At 39.7% G+C, this 15,533-nt stretch overlaps 1 protein-coding gene across 1 annotated transcript in view; it reads right to left on the reverse strand.

Moving 5' to 3' along the window:
- Positions 1-15,533, reverse strand: part of LOC149167779 (methionine aminopeptidase 2B-like) — a 299,021-nt gene that overhangs the window by 229,751 nt on the left and 53,737 nt on the right. Inside the window, exon 2 of the mRNA XM_089433147.1 lies at positions 4,632-4,812. Within this exon, the coding sequence (XP_089289273.1) occupies positions 4,632-4,812 (181 nt within the window). The remainder of the gene's footprint in view (positions 1-4,631; positions 4,813-15,533) is intronic.

Below are 15,533 nucleotides of genomic sequence, written 5' to 3' on the forward strand. Positions count from 1 at the left end.
GTTGCTTACATTGGATCCTAATAATTTTTCTTGCATTGAAGATTTCTTGTCCAAATTCAAGACCCTTAGATATCTCTTGGAAGGTGTTAAGGTTAAGAAAGAAGATAGTAACCTTATTTATTCCATCCTTACTAAGTTGGGACCAGCCTACTCTGTATTTGTTTCCACCTTCCATTCTACAAGGGAAGCTTTCATTTGTCAAGGAAAAGACTACAAGGCCCCTTCCTTTGACTCTTTTGTGATTCTTAATAAGAGAACAAGAAAAACTCTTACACCTTGGTCTTCTTAATCTTGGAAACTCTTCCACGAAAGCGTTAGCCGCCCAGCAGCAACCAAATTCAAAGAATCCTAAGAAGTCATATCCTCAAAAGAATGGTCCTAAACCAACTCAGCCTCAAAATGAAAGATCATTTCAGCAAAATGATAAGACCAATAAAAACAAATGGAAGAAGACTGATAGACATTGTAACTTTTGTAATCGAGATGGCCACTTAGAATCTAAATGCTTTAAGAAGATGGAAGCCTTGGAAGCCGCAATGAAGAAACATAACATCCATGTGGAGCATTCTTCAACTTCAACTTCATCTTCAGGAATGGCACTTTCTGCATGTCGTTGTCAATCATCTCAGTCTGGTTATGCATTAAATGTATCTTCTTCTTCTCATTCTCATGAGTGGCTCATTGATTCTGGAGCCTCTTATCACATGGCCAAAAACCAAGCCATGTTTTCTTCTTTAAATGATTGTAACACCAAAAATATATATGTTGGTGATGATAGATCTCTTAATGTTGTAGGGACTGGAACTGTTCATCTAGACAATGGTCAGTTTAATGATGTATTATGTGTTCCAACCTTATCCTGCAACCTTCTATCTGTATATCAGATAACTCATTCAGGTGAAGGTAAAATTGTTGAATTTTCACCTCATGATGTTGTAATCAAGGATCTAAAAGATCCTAAACAGATTCTAGCTACTGGTCTTGCTGATGATTCCACAAGGTTGTATAAGTTTCACAACTTTGGGTCATCAAATCTTCCCTCAGTATTTGTTGCTCATAATGATGAAGTGAGCAAACTTTGGCATGAGCGATTTGGTCACTTAAACTATCGCTCCCTTCAGCATCTATGTAAAGAAAATATGGTGACAGGTCTTCCTATGGTATCTTGCAGAGATGGTGTTTGTTCCGGATGTGTACTCGGAAAACATCATCGGGACAGTTTTGACAAACGTGCCTCTTGGCACGCCTCAGCCCCTTTACAGCTTGTGCACAGTGATTTATGTGGTCCACTTCCTGTTGCTTCATTCTCTGGCTGCAAGTATTCTTAACTTTCATTGATGATTTCTCCAGACGCACTTGGGTATACTTCTTAAAACTCAAGAGCGAAGTATTTAACACATTTTTGGCCTTCAAAGCCTTTGTTGAAAAACAATCTGGACATCAAATTCTTAAGCTAAGAACTGATAATGGTGGAGAATATGTTAAAAACACATTCATCAACTTTTGCACCGAAAATGGAATTCAAATGCAACATACTGTTCCATACACTCCACAACAAAATGGTGTAGCTGAAAGGAAAAATCGCACCTTAAAGGAAATGGCTAATTGTATGCTGCAATCTAAAGGACTCAGTCTTAGTTTTTGGGCCGAAGCAATTAATTGTGCAAATTATATAATCAATCGCACTCCTACTAAGGTTCTAGAGAATATCACTCCAGAAGAAGCTTGGAGTTCCATTAAACCAGATGTAAGTCACTTTCGTGTTTTTGGAAGTGAAGCATGGGCCCATATTCCAGATGAAAAGCATAAAGCTTTAGAACCTAAGAGTGAGAAATGTACTTTTGTTGGATATTCTGAAGATGTAAAAGGTTATAGACTTATTCCATTTAAGTCCAAAAATGTTATCATTAGAAGAGATGTAAAATTTGATGAAAATAAATCGGCCTGCGAGCCTAGTCCGGCGGATGTGCCACCTCTTCCTATCTCTTCTACTTTTGAAAACATTTCTTCTTCAGATGATGAAAGTGAGGATGATAATCCTCCCCCACCTTCTCAGGATCCTCAACTTCCAAGATGGGTCCGCTACTCGGGATGCAGCAGGTGATCTTGCCGGTGATCCTACAGATCAGCGACGTACACGTTCTCAGTTTGAAAGAGCCTCTTCTTTACTGGCTCAAGCTCCAGTAAATCATGATCCTGACACTTTTGCAGAAGCTTCAGGCCATCCACATTGGGAAGCAGCTATGAATGAAGAATATCATTCATTGTTGGCAAATGATACATGGGATCTTGTTCCTCTACCAAAGGGACGCAAACTTGTTAGATGTAAATGGGTTTACAGAACCAAGTATGGACCAGATGGGAAAGTTGATAAACATAAAGCTCGTCTTGTTGCTAAGGGCTTTTCACAGGTTGAAGGCATTGACTACACTGAAACCTTCTCCCCTGTTGCCAAAATGAACTCTATCCGCCTTGTTCTTTCCCTTGCTGCCTCTTTAAAATGGGAAGTCCATCAGATGGATGTTAAATCTGCCTTCTTGCATGGGGACTTGCAGGAAGAAATCTATATGGAACAACCCATTGGCTTCATACAAACAGACTCCAGCCTTGTTTGTCGACTTAAGAAATCCCTTTATGGTCTCAAGCAAGCTCCTCGGGCTTGGTATGCCAAAATGGATAGCTTTCTTTTAGAATCTGGCTTTTCTAGGTGTTATTCTGACAATACTGTCTACACCAAGAAAGTGGGCAACTCTCTTATCATCCTTGTTCTTTATGTTGATGATCTTATTCTTACTGGTAGTGATCCCAACCTTATAAACCATGTGAAGTCCAGCCTTAAAAAGAAATTTGAAATGACAGACTTAGGACACTTACACTATTTTCTCGGTCTTCAAGTCTTGCAATCCAAGGAGGGTATTTTCCTTTCCCAGTCCAAGTATGCTTGTGATATTCTTCGTCATTTTCACATGGAAGACTGTAAGCCAGCCCCTTCTCCCTTTCAGTCTGGAGTCAAACTTTCAGTCTCTTGTACTTCTCCTGAAGTTGATGCTACCTTATACCGTCAACTTGTAGGAAAACTCTTGTATTTAACCCATACTCGTCCTGACCTTTCCTTTGTTGTTGGCCTTGTTGCTCGTTTTATGCAAAACCCCCGTGAAAGTCATTGGAAAGCAGCTAAAAGAATACTTCGTTATGTTCGAGGTACAGTACAGTTTGGGATTCATTACAGTGCCAAAGCAGCTCCTCTATTAGTTGGTTTCACTGATTCTGATTGGGCTGGTGACCCTGATGATCGGAAGTCTACTGCCGGTTATGTCTTCACTCTTGGTTCAGGACCTATTACATGGGCTTGTAAGAAACAGGCTGCCATTTCTCTTTCGTCAGCAGAAGCAGAGTATCGTGGTGCCGTGGAAGCTAGTAAGGAAGCCTTGTGGCTTCGTCAGATCCTATCAGAGTTTGGCTTTGAGCAGCAGCATCCAACCACACTTTGGTGTGATAATCAAAGTGCCATTCAGCTATGCAAAGATCCAGTCCAGCATCAGCGCAGCAAACACATTGAACTACACATGCACTTCATCAGAAAGCTCATTCATGACCATGTTCTTGAAGTGCAATATTGTCCAACAGATGATCAGGTTGCAGACATCTTCACAAAGGCTCTCACAGAGGCGAAGTTCACTAAACTTCGATATATGCTTGGAGTTCAGGAAGTTGTCACTAAGGGGGATAGGCTCTAGTGCCTCCTTCCTTCTCCTATTGTGTCATATTTGTAAATCCTTCAATCCTATCCCAAGTTGTTCTTAAGGGGGATGTTAGGATATTCCGAGGATATTCCGACACATAGATATAGTTAAGTTCAACTTGGTCTAGTGTAGAGTTAGGTATAGAGTTAGGTAAAGTGTGTTTCTTTACCGTTGTACATTTTGTAACTTACAATCCAACGGTCACGATATGTAGTGATCCGACGGTTCATTCTCTCCTCGGTATTACCGACACTTGATCCGTGGCTTGACACCCGATTGGTCCATGAGTTCTATTTAAAGCGCATGGAGGGTCATTGTTCGGGTAATCCGTGCATGAGAGAAGCTTATGTAAATTTTCATTCTTTGATTAATAAATTGCCTGTAGTAGCCACGTTGGCGCAGGCCGTGGACTGTTTCCCTCTTTGAGGGTTTTAACCACGTCAAAATACTGGTGTATTGATCTGTGATCTGGTTGTGAGCGGTGTCCTTTTGGTGTTCTTTCTGAGGAACTTACCCTGTAAATTCCTACAAACAGCATATGTGATACATAGCTTTTATACTATATAGTCATGCAGACACCCTGCAACAACTAAAGGGATTTTCCAATTGATATAGCAGTACAAGTCCTGAAGTTCCCCAGCGGCTTCATTTATGGCAACATTCAAGGAGAGGAATCAAGGGGAGTACTTGAGCTGGCTATCAGAACAGGTTTAAAACGTTTAATTATGATTTCTAAATGCAAACAATAACAAAAATAGCAAATTATGCGCAGTTCATACACCAGTTTCCAGAATATTACAACATCATAAAGGAAAGAACAAAACCAGCCTGCATTCCTGGTAGAACAACAGACAGGGAAAATGTGTGAGATAGGAAATAAGTTACAACCTGTTGACCCATCCAAGGTTCCATTGTCCCTTTTTCCCTCTTTCACGCTATCATCTTCCATGACCCCTACAGTAGTGGCTGCCTCATGTGTGTCATTTAAAGATGCTGAACCTGAAGAAACTTCCTCATGCATTCCAGATTTCTTTTTTTTCTTCTTCTTTTTCTTAGCCTCGACTGGTTCCTAAATATTTTCCATATTTCACCAAAGAAACAACAGAATTAATTACAATATGAAAAAAAAGGTTTCCTCCAACCTAAAAACTATTCACACAAAATTTGCAGGCTCAAAGATTCAAACTACCATGATATTATGTTGGAATGAGTGTTCTGATATTATTATGTAAAGAACAAGGCTCTGAATCTCTGATGGTAGCAAGAAAATAATGACTTGATAACTTAAAAAACATATACACAAGCGAATGAGAAAAGATAATGAACAAGTACATATTTGAGATAAATATGTGAGCAGAAACAATTTATGTAATAAACAAAGGCAATCTATGTAATAGATTGTAACACCATGAAGCATTGAGTGGAAAGAAGTCATCAGTTTCAAATTTCAATTAAGGGTCTTTGATTGTGATGCCAATGTAATAGCAAGGAAGGTGAGGAGAACAAAGCAGGATGTGAAGAGAAAAGGTGTATCTTCTTGGGATACAATACAGACCTTAAAGAGATGATGTTGTACAACCCCGAAATTGAGTCAACATTTTAAAGAACATATATGATGTTTCGTGAAGGCTTGAAGAAGAAGTTGACAAAGGAGTTGTTGAAGTCAACAGAGAGGTTTTTGCTATTGTCGATGTGATAAATGTCAATGGAAATATTTACAGACAGATGGCAGACACTAACCATATTTGAGGTGGGATAAACTTCAAATGATGCTAAGAAATGCTTAGAACATTTGTGGGCGTTGTGTTAACAAGTTGTATTAAAAATATATTGGTGAATGTTACTCTAACTAGTCGCAAGCAAGAAATTTCAGATAACCCTATTGCATACATCTTCCTTATTTGTTCCTACTTGTTTCTTGAAACTTCAATTTTTGATGAAAAACTCGTGAATATAGTCTGAGACAATATCCTTTTGTCATACATTGGTTATTGTACAAAGAAATCACAACACAGTATCTGTCTGTTTGCAAAGACAAGACACAAAGATGGGATATAACATTTACTTTATCAAACATATAAGTGATGTTATGTCAACACGTTTCATGACTGACTTGTGGCCGCAAGGGCTGTTTTATTGTACCATATTTCCTTCTTTGTGTCCCCATGTCAAGCTCAAGGGGGTTGGGGGCGGGGGTTAAACTTATTAGTGTTATAATGGTTAATCTTGACTTACAACACCATTAGTGGGCTACATAATGCATGCCATTAAAGGGTTAATCTTGATTCTTGACTTTACTACACCATTAGTGGGCTACTTAATGCATGCCATTAAAGGGTTAATCTTGATTCTTGACTTTACTACACCATTAGTGGGCTACCTAATGCATGCCATTAATGGATTAATCTTGACTTACTACACGATTAGTAGGCTACTTAATGCCTGCCATGTCAAGCTTAAGCAGGAGGGAGAAGGTTAAACTTGTGAGTGTTATAATGGTTAATCTTGACTTACTACAGCATTAGTGGGCTACATAGTACCTACCATTCATGCACCTCATTATCACACAAACTCGCACTTTGAGATAAAGTCCTAAAACTCAAATGCAGCTTGAGTGCAACAAAAAGGGAGGCCAATGTCACCTCACCAACCCTCTTCAATTTAGCGTGGCTCTCCCCCAACTCAAGGGGGGCTTCCCTAGGGTAAGGTTTGCTAGGATTTAGGGCAATGATTTTCAAGGTGATATGAAGAGTAAATCCAACAAAAAAGGTTTTCTTTTTCTCCTTAAAGCTTAAGAATAGAATGATTCAAGGACCAGCAGCTAGTGCCTTTCAATTGGGCATATGGGCTCAACTAAGGGTCCTCTTTAGAATGTTACAAGTGAACCCAAGGCTGACAATTAAGGCAGTCCACTACAAACCCTAATAGATCAACATATTTGCTTCACACGTTTTTTGGAAGGCCAAGGGGTAGAGTCTCCACTAGAATTCCTCCAACATCTTTGAAAAGGGATTTATTCAAGAAGGTAGGAAAGGGTGCACCACAACCTCTAGAGAAGAACACCACATTTACAACCATTCAAGATAAAATACCACAAGGAAATGAAGAGATCACATACTCATCAAATCACACACAGAGGCATTCATCCATTGATCATTCATCCATTGAGAAACATCAACAAGAAAAACACCTTCAAGAGAGTGCTCTAGCTAACCATCCATAGCACAAGAAAATGATAGAAGTCTCCAACAAAATTTCAGAAACATTAAGGGGTTTCTCCCCGAAATTTTAGCCTATACAGGGGTAAAGCACTTTCTTCTCTAATTAACAAATCTAAAATACAAAAGATAGTCAAGACACATGTACAAATTTACAAAACCAACTACCCAAAGAGAAAAACATCTCTACAAATGAGGGAAAGAAGTGGTTTCAAGGTGTAACATCCAGCCTCCAAAGACCCTCTAAAAGGTGCATCCTCCACAAACACTTCAAAACATGCCAGCAGATCCTATAAGCCAGTGATGATAATATCGGCGAAATATCGCCGAATATCGGAAATATCGCGATATTTCCGAGATATTGTCGATATCTTGGCAAAATATCGCGAGACGACATAAAATATTGCCGAGCGTGTTATGCCGCGGCTAGAAAAAGGGAAAATCGTTTTTTTTTCTTCATTTTTGTTTCTGAGTGTTGGAGAAGGAAGGGGAAGAGTTTTGTGGTGGTTGTCAAGGAGGGTTTGAGGATCAAACAACGATTATCACCACCAACTAAGATTTTTTTGTGGATCAAAGATTGAAGAACAATGAAACAAACTTCATTTCTTCCATTAACAAGTATGTTCTTAAAAACCCCTATGTTAATGATTTTTTCATAGATTTAGGGTTATGCTTGCTTGCCTCTTTGCCTACCAACATTTTGTTTCTTTGTTTTTTTTCCATTTGCTATGATTTTCATGCCCATGAGCCAATGCAAGGGTTTTCTCCATATTTGGACAGCAAGCTTCATTTTTTTTTCAACTTTCTTATGCACCCTCTTATTGCCATTTTTCATTCACATTGCAAAATGCAAATAATGTAGTAATTTTTTTTAAATGAGGTGGTTATTACTTGTTATTTTTTGTGTTGGGGGGTTTAATGCCAATTTTTTGTTTTTTTTGTGCCCTAGGCTTGAATTAGTTCACTACAAATGTCAAATATGCCAAAAGCCTTGGACCCATTTTGGGAGTATGGGGAGGCTGTTGGTGGGGCAAATCGGGCATATATATCATGCAAATTGTGTGGGACCAAGATGTCAGGAGGGGTTACACGATTGAAATACCATCTGGCTAGACTCCCTGCACATGATGCAAATATAATACCTTGTATGGTTTCTAGTGTGGAGGTTATACAAAAAGCTCTTGAAGCAATTGTTGAACAAGACAGAAAGAAAGTTGCTAGGGAGAGGCTAATTGTCTCAGATAGATAGCTGCTAGTTTTATTTGTTTTGCAACTTTTGCTACATATAAGTTTATAACTCATGATGATGAACTACTTTTAAAGTTTTATATATGTGATGTTATTTTGTTTGAGTCCTTGATTAGACAATTATCAGGGATCAGCAAGATAGGTGACGTTATTTTGTTTGAGTCCTTGATTGGACAATTATCAGGGATCGGCGGGATTTGGTATCACCTTTGAAGTTTGATGTATCATTTCTATTTGACATCATATATATCAGTGTTTTCTTCATATTTATGTGCCAATGTGTTTAGTTCACATTGTTATTGCTTTATATGTTTAGAAATCTGAAAAAAAATTAATATATTATGCATATTTTATGCTTGCCGATATTTGCCGATATTGCCGATAAGATGTTTTTTGGACCCTCACCGATATTTTGCCTATACTGATATTTTCAACACTGCTAGAAGCTTCCCACAATGTGATATGTAGGCTTCCTAAGGCACACTTTTCAAAGGTGATTAAGGCCTAATTAAGCAACGAATATAGCATGCACAGGTGGACGTTTCTTCCAATGCTGAACATTTCACTCCATAGTGCCCTTTGACCATGCAAGGAATCCTTCGGCTGCCACTTGTCTTCATTATATAGGTTATCTTTCAAAATTTGCTGAGGTACATTGTGTTGGATCTCCCTTAAGTTGAGCATTCTCTCTAATGTATGTATGGGCTCATTTTCCAATAGGACTCAAGTAATAGATTTCAACACTAAAAAAAAATTCCCCAAACAATGGAGTGCTCATCCCCTTTGGTGCCTTCAATCGTGTAAGCAAAACCCTAATCCATCTTTCATGCATCAAATTACTAAAACTTCTAAGTCTGATGTGGCTTCCAAAGTGAAAAAGGTTCTCCAATGTCATGAAATAAACCCTTAAAAGCATCTCCACAAGGGAACTGTGAAGTCTTCAAGGCATATCAATCTCCATCAAATGTGCAATGAAGGCTCCTTGCTCCCCTCAAGCGGACTCATGACTTCCAAGGTGACACGTTCTCCAAAAGCATGAGGATTTTGATTAAGCAAACCTTCATGCTGCCTTCTCCAAAACACTATAATAGAGTAACCTCTTACTGGACATCCCTTCAATTGATCCAATGAATTGCCTGATATTTCCGATCTCATACATCTCAGTGCATGAAGCAGGCAGCAGGCCATCACAAGGTCCCTCCAAAGAAACATATTCTTTAAAGCATTCACACAAAAACCTTCAAGAATGGACCATTCCAGATGGATCGTTGCTCTCATTCATTGGGTTTGATAAAGGGACCTATCTTTTGGGTTCATTCTTATTCAAGTCACTGGAAATCAGCATGAATAACTGAGGCAGGACAAAGTTTCTGTATGCTTTTATGCCTGCTACAGCCAACAATTCTGCCCTTAAATATGCCACAGCAAGGAATGCTGTCAATATCCCAAGGGAATCCACCTAAATGCCACCTCAGAGATGTCAAGGAAAGATGTTTAGGAAAAGGTTTTGACATATGTGCCATAACAGCAATCACACAGTACCTTGAAATGGATCTGAAAATAATGTGGCACCTGCCTTCTGTGCTGATCATATGGTCTGGAAACAATGTGCCGATATGCTGCTGTTTGTAGCTAGAAAGGATGCAACTTTGCCCCCAAAAAAATTCTGAACATAGCAAATTTTGCGTGGAATAATTCCTTCTCTTCAGAGGTTAAGAGGTTAATCATTTTCCACTCTTTCTCAACAGCTACAGGATCTTCTCCAAAATTCTGGAGAAAGGTCTCCCTTAATCATCCAAAGTCATTGCTAGCATCTTCAAGAGAGCTCTATGGATATTCAAACAAACATCTAATGCAAGCCTCACTGTACTGTTGGAACCAATGACAATCCAGTAGGTAATAAAATTGGGATGTGATAAGCTGGTAGATGCATACTATCAAAGAAGCCATCGATTTGATGGTATGTCATCATACAGTAAAGGGTTCCTCCATGCCACAAACCAGTTTTAATGTGATGTAGATCACATTGAACCTTTGCACAAAAGGTGGGTAACATGCCTCAAACCATATTTTCGAAGATCAGGTACAGCTGTTGTGCTCATATCTATTCCTTGTGAGCCCTGAAATCAGCTCCTCTCCTAAAGTTTGCTCATGGGAATTTTTTTCCTCCACAAGCCCATGCTTGGCCCTTCTTAATGATGTCTTGATTCATCACTTGTGGCTCCTTAACAGCCTGTTCTACATGTTTTTCTATGGGCAGAAAGTTTCTTTCTGAGAGTTTTTTTCCTGGCCCCAGTGCTGTTGAAAAAGAGACTTGCATACAAATTCAGCCAGCCTACTGCAACGCACTTGGTTTCTCCCAGATAGAACTTGTGTCTCAATGGCATCCTGTGTTGATTTTCTGTAGCTCAGTCAGGTATTTCTGTACCTGCTGAAGGTCTTTTGGCCTTGTGTTTTGACTAGAAGGACCTCATTTTGCCTCTTTAGGAGCTTGCATGCAACATGCAAGGTATGCATATGAGTTGCATGTGACATGCGGAATTTGCATGTCGATTGCATGCAACATGCAAGGCATGCATGTGAGTTGCATGTGACATGCAGAGTTTGCATGTGAGTTGCATGTGACATGCATGAGACATGCATGTAATGCAAGCTAAATTTATGGTCGGTACTTGAGTTAAAGTAAAGAAAGCTAAAGATAAGAAAGTGAAATAACGTATCTCAGTTAACTTGACAAGCTAATTTTGGCCATCAATCTTAGCTTAGAAAAGTTATGAATTGAGCCTAAGGGTTGAGGCAAAGACACAACAGCGGCACTAGCTTCAGGAGGAGTGTGATACTCCAGTGCGTTGAGTCCAAGGAAGGTGCAAGGAGAAGAGAAGGAGACGGATCCAAAACAGCCGAGGAAAATCGAAGGATAGATCTAGGGCTTGATTGTTGAAGTGTCGGTCTTCATAATATCTTTATCATTGTTGCATGTTCTTCATGCTCAAAAGAAAATTTCATTTTTCATAGATTTGTCAAAAGAAAAATACAAGGCATGTTCTTCGTGACCTTGTCAAAATGAAAATTTTAATTTATGAAATTTAGTTTTTGATTCCACAAGATGTCCATGTAGGCCCTCAAGACATCAAGTCGGCCCAGCGCTTCATGGCACCCATTTGGCCTATTGATCTCTATATATAAGAGGCAATCATCCATCATTAAATTCGATCATCAAGATGCGTCTTCTAGCCATACAATGGAGTTCAAGGAGCAAAACAAAGAAGAACAAGAAGCAAATTGAAGACAAGTTTGATCTTTGTAAAGAAGTCTAGTTCTCTGCGGTTTATCTCTACAGAAGGGGTCGAGCTCTCTGTGGCATGTACTTTGTGAAAAGGACCAAATTTCTCTGTGATATCTCTGTGGGTCAAGTCAAAATTCTTGGGGAAGATAACTCATGATTTCAGACCTCTATTCCAAACAGATCGAGGAGGGCTTGACTTGGACTCTTGGTGGACGCCTTTGTTGATCAGTTTGTCTTGACTTTGATGTCTCTTGTTGAATTGATTCCCTAAGGAAAGATTTGTTGGGTTTTTTCCCATGTGGGTTTTTCCAAGATGAATATGTGTGGTATTGTGTGGTTGTCTTTTTATGATCCTTATGGCATTTTGTTTTACTATCGAGCTCCTCTATGTAATCGATTTATGATTGAAAAGATCACAAGAAAATATTAATCTAATGAAAATCATGAGTAATTAGCAGTTTAGAGGATGCCCCAAAAAAATCAACATTGATCAGTGGGATAAAGGTTTATTGGTGTATATGTAATTCCTCAGTTGGGCCATTATCCTAGAATAGGAGCCCAAGTAGGTTCTAAATTTTATTAATGATGAATTGATTTTTTGTGTAGAAATTTGTGTCTTGTTGTGATTCAAATCGATTAATTCTACTTCTGCTAAATATTTTGGTTAGGAATCTAGTTGTGTGTGTGCTCAATAATTAAATGCTTAGAATTAAATAGCTAGTCGGTGATGGGTTCGTATAAAATCTAACATGGTATTAGAGCCGAAACTCTGAACAGATCTTGGAATCGCTAGTGACAAGTTCATATCGGATCGTCAAAGCCAAGTTCAGCTGTGATAATATGAACTAGAATTATTTTTTTAGGGCCAAAGTAAATCAGTCGGTCGAGAAGAAATTTTTTTCACAAGCCTAACAGCCTAATCAGTTGCTGGAGCAACCAAGGCTGGTTGCAGAGGATCGTGTCGCAGGTAGAATGTCGTGTTGGGTATAATCAAGAAACTACGAGATGTAGTGAACAGCAAATGTCCTTAGTTAGGGGACTTGTTGCAACAAGCATAAGCCAACAATTGTTGGCAAAGCTGGTAGTAGCCAACAATAGCTATGAAGGATAGTACAAAGAGCCACCAGGATTGGCAGTGGCCAACCCACAGAGGGAGAAAGGGACACTGTACCAGTGGAGGGATTGGCAACAAAGTTTGCGGGTGTCCCAAAGGACCGAGATAAACCCATAAAAGCGCTAGGACTTGGCACAGGATCGATGTTAGTGACAAAGATTGAGCAAGAGATTTGGAATACTGAGTCGATACCAGGGACTCAACATTCTAATCTAGAAGACGGGAAAAAGGCCTCTTCTAGATATGCCAGGACCAGTTGGTATGAGCTAACATTAATGGATGCTCAAGAGCAGGATCCTAGGAGAGCATGGTTAGAAGGAACAAGTCTTCAAATCAAATTCTGAAGCAAGTAGCAGATAAGTCTTCCAGTTCAGAGGGAGCAGCTATAACAGGGTATGACGTGGTAGTGTTGGAGACAGGTCCAAGTCGAGGAGGTTCTTCTAAAAGTACGTCCCTCGCTAAGAGAGTGTTGATTTTTTGTAGTTCGAACAAGTACTTCTATACCTGTTGAAAGTCTTCTAGCCTTATGTCTTGACTAGAAGGGCCTTATTTAGCCTCTTTAGGAGCTTCCATGCGACATGCAAGGAATGCATATGAGTTGTGTGTGACATGCAGCGTTCGCATGTTGATTGCATGTGACATGCAAGGCATACATGTAAGTTGCATGCAACATGCAGAGTTTGTATGTTGATTGAATGGAACATGCAAGGCATGCATGTGAGTTGCATGCAACACGCAGAGTTTGCATGTTGATTGCATGGAACATGCAAGGCATGCATGTGAGTTGCATGGGACATGCGGAGTTTGCATGTGATATGTGGAGCGTGCAAGTGGGTAGTATGCATGCAAATGAGTTGCATGTGACATGCATGTAATGCCAGCTAAATTTTTGGTTGGTACTTGAGTTAAAGTAAAGAAAGTTAACTAAATTTAGGTAACTTATCTTTATTTAACTTGACGAGCTTAGAAAAAAGTTATAAAATGAACCTAAGGGTTGAGGCAAAGACACAACGGCGACACTAGCTTCAGGTAGAGGAGTGTGATACTTCAATGTGCCAAGTCTGAGGAAGGTGCAAGGAGCAGCGAAGGAGACAGATCCAAATCAACCGAGAAAGATCAAAGGAGAAAACTAGGGCTTGATCAGCTGGATAACTCCAAGTTTATTGTTGTATATGTAATTCCTCAGTTAGGCCATTATCCTAGGATAAGAGCCCAAGTAGGTTCTGAGTTTTATTAATGACCAGTATAGATTGTGAAAATTCTATCACTGCAACAATTGATTTATTTTACCTACTTATTTTCCGAAAAGTTATTTACGAAAACCCTTCAGTAAATATTAAAATAAATTCTGCTGCAGATATCACACCATAATACAAAAACAAATACATGCACAAGAATCAAACACATCAACACAGATATTTTTGGACAATTGTCCCCGGAAAAACCCAATGCGGGAAAACTGGTGCAGCAAAGGAGGATTTTATTATTAAACAGCTTTTCTGAGTACATTGGGTGCCAAATTGGCTCACCCAACTGAGCTAAATTCTCCGGCGCCTCTCCTAGGCTCAGCGTTAGACCAACTAGACTCTGTGTAGCTCCCAGACCCTCTGCGTGAGCAATTTGCCTCTTTGCGTAAGCACTAGGCCTCTCTGTGTCACCCACACAGGCCCTCCAGTGACTGCGCAGTCCTGTTGCCTCTGCATCTCCCTGAGTGGCTTCGCTTTTGCCTTTCTAACGTCTGCGCTGATCCTTTGGCACTAACCCTGCCTCTCAACTCCGTACTCGCTACCTCTTGCTGCAATCCAGACCTCTAGTTCGAATTTCCCAACAAAACCTCGCTCCAGAAATCGAACTGACTGGTCTCCCTCAATGTTTTTCCAGCTGACCCTCAAGACTTCTCTTATACTTTTTTTGTTGATGAATCAATGGCCGAGATTAAGTCCCTAATCAACGGCTAAGATTAAAATAGACTTGATCTTCATCTCTTAGAAGCTTCTCATCCTTATCTTTATTAATACCCATTAATATTTTTATTTTCCTAAGTTTAGACTTAGGACATCATTAAAAATATTAATTATTTTAATAACTTTTCATCCGGATGGAATTTTCCAAAACAATTTATGGGTCTTGGAGATCTCATGCTCTTTAGTCTCTCCGCCAATTTTCATGGCTAGAGCACATCCGATGCTACCCCAAATCAACACTCCCTCTTAGCGAGGAATGTGCTCTAGTAATACTCCACACTGAGCATCACTCTGATTATACGGCACCGGTACCTGTGTTGATGCTAGGCCTCCCCACCCAACATCCTCTGCACTGCTGCATCCTGTACTGCTGCCCATGGCTCTATCACTGCCACTACTACATTTGTACTGCAACTCACTCTATTTCCGTGTTGTTGCTGGTCCTCCTTCCCAACACTACAACTCCCTCTGCATCCGTGTTGTTGTTGGTCCTTCTTCCAAACACTGCATCTGCACTGCAACCCCTTCTCATCATGCTGTATCATGCTACTGCTAACTGTTACTACATTGCAACATCATACCCATTTCTGTTATTGAAATATGGATTCTTTATCATCCCCATATTCTCTCTGAAATAATCAAACTTTGTTCTTCCAAGGGCCTTGGTAAGGATGTCTGCCACCTATTCTCCTGTAGGAGTGTAGCTCAAATGTACAACTCCTCGTTGGACACAGTCTCTGAAAAAGTGACACCAAATATCAATGTGCTTTTACCGATCGTGAAATATTGGATTCTCAGAGAGCTTGATGCAACTCTCATTATCACACATGATTTGGGTCGCCTCCATCTTTCTTCTGAATAGGTTCACACGCAATTTTCTAAGCCATATGGCTTCGCACGAAGCTGTGCTTGCGGCTATATATTCTGCTTCAAATGAAATCAGAGCTATGGATTTTTGTT

The sequence above is a fragment of the Pinus tabuliformis genome, chromosome 5_1, assembly GCF_031772625.1.
Source record: "Pinus tabuliformis cultivar Carrire ecotype Pingquan chromosome 5_1, CPIR1, whole genome shotgun sequence".
In the NCBI taxonomy this organism is placed as follows: Eukaryota; Viridiplantae; Streptophyta; class Pinopsida; order Pinales; family Pinaceae; genus Pinus; species Pinus tabuliformis.